The sequence below is a fragment of the Caloenas nicobarica genome, chromosome Z, assembly GCF_036013445.1.
Source record: "Caloenas nicobarica isolate bCalNic1 chromosome Z, bCalNic1.hap1, whole genome shotgun sequence".
NCBI lineage: Eukaryota > Metazoa > Chordata > Aves > Columbiformes > Columbidae > Caloenas > Caloenas nicobarica.
In genome coordinates, this window is record NC_088284.1 from 103,659,896 (window position 1) to 103,667,426 (window position 7,531).

The 7,531-nt window shown below is 41.7% G+C and overlaps 1 protein-coding gene across 1 annotated transcript; it reads right to left on the reverse strand.

Moving 5' to 3' along the window:
* Nucleotides 1–160: 160 nt before the first annotated feature.
* ECHDC2 (enoyl-CoA hydratase domain containing 2) lies at nt 161–7,506 on the reverse strand. The gene is made up of 10 exons (XM_065655701.1): nt 7,325–7,506; nt 5,808–5,875; nt 5,109–5,196; nt 4,476–4,562; nt 3,208–3,300; nt 2,510–2,566; nt 1,920–2,107; nt 1,434–1,484; nt 1,063–1,110; nt 161–420 (listed from the first exon to the last, which is right to left on the reverse strand). The coding sequence occupies exons 1-10, from the start codon at nt 7,443–7,445 to the stop codon at nt 343–345; spliced, it is 879 nt and encodes a 292-aa protein (XP_065511773.1). The 5' UTR covers nt 7,446–7,506; the 3' UTR covers nt 161–342.
* Between the last annotated feature and the right edge of the window lie 25 nt (nt 7,507–7,531).

Consider the following 7,531-nt stretch of genomic DNA (forward strand, 5'->3'; position numbering starts at 1 on the left):
TTTTTTTTTTGTATCAATGTTTAGATGCAGCATGTTGTCTGCCTTTTTTTTTTTTAATTTGCTTATGGTGAGCAAAAGCTTCTCCATACTCCTTACTTGACATCTATTTGAGAGCCATAACCAATGACTTAAGATGTATGCTCTTGAAAAAGATCAGATGTACAAAGTTAAATCTTTATTTGGGAATTCTTACAGCAAAATGATCCAGTGGAGTACAGATCCAGTCCAAGGCAAAGAGCTAAGTACACAGAATGCAGTCACAGAAATAATAATAATAAAAAAAATCAGTAGGTCCTCTTCAGCCCTCCTTTACCTTCAAAATGAAGGGGAAGGTAGGAAGCATTATTTGCCAATAAACTGAGGTGGTCGTTTCTCCCTGAAGGCAGCCATCCCTTCCTGACGGTCTCTTGTGGGAATGTTCTAAATTAAAAAAAAATAAAAGTATGTTTTTTCATTCACAAATCTGACTTAGGTGCTGACTAATCTGGCAATAGTGGTCTAAGACTAAGATTGCTTTTCTTTAATGATACATTAAGGAAAATAAGGAGACTGTCTTGTAATGTAAATCACAAGCAAAGTGACCAAGACCATAGAACTATATAGGAACACAGTTTTCCATTTTTAAGTTTACCATCCTAATGATGGACCAGCGACTACATTGTTCCAATAACTGAGAAAGGTCCACGCTCTCAAAACTTGTCAGAAAGAATGACTACAGAAGAATGTGTTGTGTGGTTGGTTTTTTTTTTAATTTGTTAAAGCTATTGGTAAACTCATGTTGTAATTAACATATGGTTGAAACTAAGAATATACAATTATTTCAGACAGAAGGGTATTTAACGAAGGACTCTGGTCTTGGGCAGGCTGAGAGGCAGCTATGCATGACATAACAGTTAATATTCTGAAACAGGAATCTGGAACTGCACTCGAGTATGTTCTCAAAGCTTTAGATTTAGCTGTGAAGTGTTCCATCATAGGAAAAAACAAGAGGACACTCTGAATATCTGGCTTTAGAAAATGTACGGTTGTTCCTTTCAGGAACGTATTCTGAAGGTAACCTACCTGGGCATAACACATCCCCTCGATAGCCATCCCTGATGCAATGTCAACCTGGGGGTGAGAGGGAAGGAGTGAGATCTGTCTGAAGTACAGCCCTCAAAACTATTTCATAGCCCTCAAATCAATAAACATCCTCTTGTAATGAGTGACCTTCACTCCTGTATTAGAATTACACTGGTAGCATCTGTAGAAAAAAAAACCCTGCTGTATTAATTTTGTCTTTAAAGAAAGTCTTCAAAACCCCTGAAATGGTTTTAAATGTCTTGTCTAAACAGGGATTATAAACTCGACTATTCTAAATGTTTTTACTGCAGTAATTTCTAAGAGCTGCCTGTCTGCTTCATTTACCTCAGTATTTAAAAAAAAGTTATTACCTCTATTCCTCTGTTTATTGCCAGTTTTCCCATTTTCACAGCAAATGGAGCCTTAATTAAAAAACAGCACACATTTTAACATAATTAAAGCCACATCAGTTCATAGTAGTGTAGTTACATCATTATCCTACCTCCAAATGACCTTTTAGTCTATAGATATTTGCAGTAAGTTAATAAGTATTTAAAAAAACCCAATTTGTTGTTATCTACAGTCAACAGATGTACGTGGTGCAAGGTTACAATATGTCCTGCAGGTCTGCATAACTGCAGCTGGGAGGTAAAACTGTCCTATGGGTTAAGGAGCTGGATGTTAACACTTGTTCGTACAGAAATTGCATTCACAATAAAGGACAGAGTTAAGAGGCTTAAACATCAGGAACCAAGACTTTAATATTTCATAGAATGGAATTTTGAATGTTTGTTTGCTCTCTCTTAAGGGAAGCAGAAATGCCTTCTTCGCATTGACCATGTGAATAACCCGCTTACCTGAGGAAGGATTTCTTTAGCCAAAGTTAGTGCTCTCCGGTAGGCTGCATCTCCCTCGCTGTTTTGTGGCACTGTGTGATTTACTAATCCTATTGAGGCAGCTTCTTCCCCATCAATTTGTCTACCAGTGAAAATGAGTTCCTTTGCAAGACCTATTCCAACACAGCGAGGCAGGCGCTGGGTTCCACCTTATGACAACAGCAAAAACACCATTTTCCACTTCTGAGAAATACCCCCAAAAATAAAAGTATTTTTTTTCTCCTTATATAACCAGGAGATTTGAAAAATAAAGGGATCACATGTTTCTTTAATAACTGCTACCTGAATGTGTCAACATTTTGCAAGGCATCTGCAAGGCATTAGCATCCTTTCCAGGATTCTGATAAGCCAGAAAAGGTATAAAGGGACTTTACAAAATTCATAGCAAGTCCGAGACAGGGCTTGGAACAGAACTGTGGATTCATAAATCTCTTGGGTCGCTGTAAGATGCTACTTCCAATTTACCTTCGAAACACTCCCAAGTGCTCTAGTGGCAAAATATTTACTATATAGCTGAGAAAGTACGAGACTGAAGATTTAATGAAGGTTACCTGCTCCTGGAAGAAGCCCTCTTGTAGTCTCAATAAGGCCCATTTTAGCTGATGAAGCTATTAAAAAAAAAAAAAAATTATAGGGTTTAGTTACTTTTTGATCCCTGTAACTACAACTTTTCCATACTGAACTGATTAATAAACCTACAAGCTGTCAGTACTGCACTGACACTCTGTTTCTCCAGGTAGCTACAAAGTCTGAATACTACAGTGCTTAATGAACATCTGTCTCAAGTCAGATAAGGGATGCGTAGTATGACTCTTTACCCCTCATGTAGCAATTTTATCTAGAAAAATGAACCTTAGGTCCATCCTAGATAAAATGCAATGCATGGAAGAATGGAAATAGAAGGAGGAAGACTTCCAAGTCCAAACTGATTTAAGTAGACAAGGTTAGATCTAGCCAGAGTGCCGATCCAATATTGCATGATAACTATTTAATTCTACCAATAAATAGCTTTCTGATGGAATCCTAATCTTGTCTAAAAATAGGCTTTAATTTTTAAGCAAGGAAACTGCTTTCCCAATAGTAACTAAATGTCACAGTTTCTGGACAAATACTTACTCATTTCCTGAACAATGAAGTTTCTCTCTTAGCCTACTGGATTCCATTAACAGCCAGATATTATGCACATAAGTTCTCTTTAAAATATAGTCACTAGTTACAAGAAGAATCCTATATTAAGCAACACACAAACCTGCTACTCGAAGGTCACAAGCTAACGCCAGTTCTAGTCCACCACCCAGTGCGTAGCCATCTATTGCGGCAATTGTGGGTACAGGCAGGGCAGCTAGAGAAGATAATAGAGATTATATAGTTGTATTCCAGAAGTTCTGCTCTGTTCATTTCTGGAATTTAAATACTGTAATTCTAAAGCTTTTCGTAGTTCTCCAGTTCAAAATTGTTCAAGAATTCATCTTCTGCCACAAACTTTCTGTCTCTAAAGAGCAGAAAATGTCTTTTTGCACTTCTCCCTTCTTTTCAAGAATGCAAAATATTCTTCTTACGTGCAAAGCTGCATGCAAATACAAAACTGGATGGATTGTCTCCTTGCAAATTTATGATGCAAATATCCAGCTGTTGCAGTTAAACAGTCAACACAAAGACACCATCCCTAGTCACTGTTAGAAGTATTGGCTTTTCTGGTGCTTTTGTTAGCCAGGGCTCCTGAATTTGGTCAACACTTGTCACCTCACAGTTGAGGAACCTGAGATATCTAGTGATTAGTTGCTTGGTAAGATACCTTTTTAAATACTCAGGGAGCTGGAAGCAGACTTCAGACACCTGCTAGTTCTGTGCTCTAAGTACTCCACCCAACTGCTTCTGTGGTTTGGGAGACAGGGTCATTATCTCTACATTGTTGTTTAATTACTGCAATTCTGATTGGTATTTTAGTCAGCTTTCACTTTGGTATTCTTCTCTAGTGAGAGCAGAATAATTCATAAATAGGGGAAGAAAATAAATTGCAGAAGTCCATATTCCTTTCACAAAAAAGGTGTGTGTGGGAGAATTCTAGGTACAAACCCCCTGACATTCAACAAATCCATTCAGAGATCTAAATCTATATTTTTAGGTCGTTGCTGTATCGTGGGTGTTTCTGAGCGTGTATTGAAAGCAGGACAAGCAACATGTCTCATTTTGCCTGGCACTGTCTCCCAAGGATCACACAGAACTACGTAGAATGGTTTGTTATAGCAGGTACTTATTATGTGTGTGTGTGCTGCTCTTTGTCGTGGAAAAGGCAGCACTGAAATGCAGCTTGGCCTTGAAGTAGCAGCAGGGTAGTTGATATTTAATTCTAATTAAATCTTTGTTTCAGGCATAAGCTGGTGCCCTTTGGGAAGCTACTCCTGAACGGATAACCCACGGGGATTATCCAGCTGCATCATTCCCCTCCTGCAGCAGTTCTGCATGTCTCAGTACAGGCAGTCTAGGATAAACGTCCCACCTGAGATAATAATTTACCTATTTCATCCATGAGATTTCTCAGCCTTTTAACGAAGTGTCCAACTTCCGCATCATCCATCTTTGCACGTTCCTTTAAGTCTGCACCTAAATAGAGGAGCAAAAAAGTTAGAATCCAGGAACAGGGAAAACACATCTGACCTATGTTCCCTCTTGCCCATCCCAGAGGACAGACCACTTCAGAAGTCTTGAAATAGAGTGTTCTGGTCAAGTAAGCTCAATAGAACTTGGAGCATGGACATTTGGGCTGGAGCAGTGGCTAAGGCTCTGTGCCCTTCAAAGATTCTACAGAGGAGCACCAGTCATTGTATATAAGGATGATAATCTATAAAACTGGAAACCAAGGGCTCCAACACTAGAGGTGCCTGTGCTTGAAGATGGTTATAAATAGAAAACAAACAGCAGCAGCTTGCGGCCTGTGTGGCTCACTCCATCACACACATCTTCAGCACTGAACCCGAGAGGCAGACCGGCAAAAGAGATAGCGATGTGTTTGTTATTTGCTACACAAAAGCCAGCCCGTTTTTCTTTTAGCAGGCATTTCCAACTGCTTTTCTGCACAATCTGATCAGCACATAGCCCTAAGAGCCACCAAATTTTTCAACAATAGTTTGCAGAGCCTTTGTTACTTACCAGCACAAAACACACCCTTCACCTCACTCTTGAACACCGCCACGCGAACCTTCTCATCAAGGCGGAGTTGTTCCAGAGCACTGAAGAGCTGTGAGGGAGGGAGTACAAACAAGAGGAGAAAAACCTTAAGCATATAGATGTATATACCTAAATTATAGCAAGCTCCTAATCTATGATTAAAGTTTGTTTGTTTTTTTCCTGCAGGTGCCAGGAATTTCCTGGAAAATATATATATGGGGCCAGCAGGATCCTTCCATGACAGCCTCAGAATGACACATTTCCCCATCTCTTTTTTTCTTCTATTCCAAGATGAACTTTAAACCTTAAACTGTACCTTCGACTCCCCTTCCAGGCATGAGCCAGACTTTCCTTAGAATGTATCAGCCTTGAACAGATCATCTGCTAAGGTCTGACAATGAGTATGTTTTTGTTGTAATTACGCAAGTGAGGATGTTAACTTGCATCCGAGTTAGCTAACTTAATTAACTCCAATATCTCTGTCCAGTCCGCATCTGAAGTTACTGCAGTATGGACAAATCACCATCTTTTTCTTCAGGCCAACCTGCCTCACCCCAATGCAGTCTCCCAGACCTTCAGCAAGAGATTAAGTTTTTGTTTCAGATCTCCCACAACTATTCTTTGTGCACTTAGTTATTGATCATGATTCCAAACATGTTTACAAGCCAGGCCCATACTCACTTCATTTACAAATACTTTTCCCAATGAATTTCTCGCGTGGGGTCGGTTCATTAGGATTTCAGCAATACCTTAGTAATAGGAGACAATTTCAGTTATACTTCATTTAATTCTCTGACACAGTAATTCAACTGGGAACAATATCTGCATATGCTGCATCTTCTCTGTCCTGAAAATGCATATAAAGTATATTCTAAAACAATCAGTTATTTTAAAAGTGGAGGTGGTAGACCGTGTCTTTTAAACCCAGTTATGCAGGACAACTGTAAAATTCAATAGCACTGTGAATAATATAAATAAGCAGACTTTAAAAAATGAACATGACATCCAAGAATATATGTCTTAAAATCACTGCAGGAATGGAAGAAAAAATTATCCAGATTAGGTTTCTGTTTTGAATATTATTTCAGTTGTTATTGTACCATCTTACTATGTTTGAGTATATTCCTTAATGAAGGAAACCATCCGCTTGGGATTGCTGTTTACATGAGAATAGCACAAACTGGTCACTCTCTGTGTTCCAGAACCATTTTGAAATTGCAGCTCCATTTAAGTTAATAAGCCCATCAATGGAAAGGACTTCACTAAAAGATCCTAAGTCCAAGCAGAAAAATCAGACCACAGCATCTACCTACTTCCTCCTTGCACTTGTGTTTTGTAAATGATTATCCAACGGTTCCTGTATGCTTTGGAGAGAAAAAAAAAACATCTCCAGTTTCCTTGGCTGGACTTCTACTCCCTTCCCAGGCCGTAACATTGTGAGATGCTGCTGCTGTAGGTGCACAGATGCACCTGTATCTGCCGTCCCTGGTCCTGCTCTGCCAGCAGGTCTCTGTCTTTATACCTCCAATGCCAGCAGCTGGTTAGTGAACAAGAGATGTGTCACACAGAACAAAGACACAGCGGGCACTGGCAAATACGGGAAAGTCACAATTCTGGTAACTACATTCAGGTATATGTAACTAGCAAAACTACCAAGAGTCATTCATACGCTCCCACAATAGTTGCCCTTAGCAAAAAGTAATTCCGTTGGCAATGTGGACCAAAACTCCCGTTGCTCAGTGACCCATAAGCACAGACACATCCTGATGCTGTCCTGCCTTTAGCACTGTACATCACTGGTACCGGAAAAACCTGAGGAATGCAAACCAGAACTTCTTGTATTGAGATCTCCTGCAGACATGCCTTTTTCTAAAAATGCATCTAGCTATTTATTCGGTAGCTGTGCTCTTGAGAGAAGTACCAAGGCATAACTTAGACTCTTAGCAACCTGCCTGCTATGGACTCCACAGGCGGTCAGTCCCCTTTTGGGGTACACGGGCAGCAGAGCAGGGGACAGGAGCTGACGTGTTTTTTCCAGGAATTGGCAACAACAGGTCGATCTCCACGCCCCCTCCCCGCAGCGCCAAAAAACCGGCTCCGACACCCTCTCAGCTCCACGACCTCCTCAGAACAGGCGACAAGCGGGCGCGGCGGCCCCGCGCCGGCCCCCCGCTCCCCCGGGCGGAGCCGCCACTCACCGCTGCTCCCCCCGCCGGCCGCCCCCACCAGCACCTCCGCCCCCCGCCGCGGGGCGGCCCCGGGGGACCCGCCGCGGCCCCAGCGCAGCAGCTCCCGGCCCGGCCGCCCCAGCCGCATCATGGCGCCGCTCCCCGCGTCCCGCTGCGGGCAGCGAGGGGCCGGGCGGCGGGGCGGGGCCGCGGGGCGCTGCGCCTCTAAGGAGGAGG

Coding starts and splice junctions, on each gene's coding strand:
- ECHDC2 (XM_065655701.1), bottom strand. CDS start 7,445: ATGATGCGGCTGGGGCGGCCGGGCCGGGAGCTGCTGCGCTGGGGCCGC. Junction 2,108..2,509: donor AGGGCTTCTTCCAGGAGCAG/GTAACCTTCATT, acceptor TGTTGTCATAAG/GTGGAACCCAGCGCCTGCCT. Junction 1,485..1,919: donor CTAAAGAAATCCTTCCTCAG/GTAAGCGGGTTA, acceptor TTTTTAATTAAG/GCTCCATTTGCTGTGAAAAT.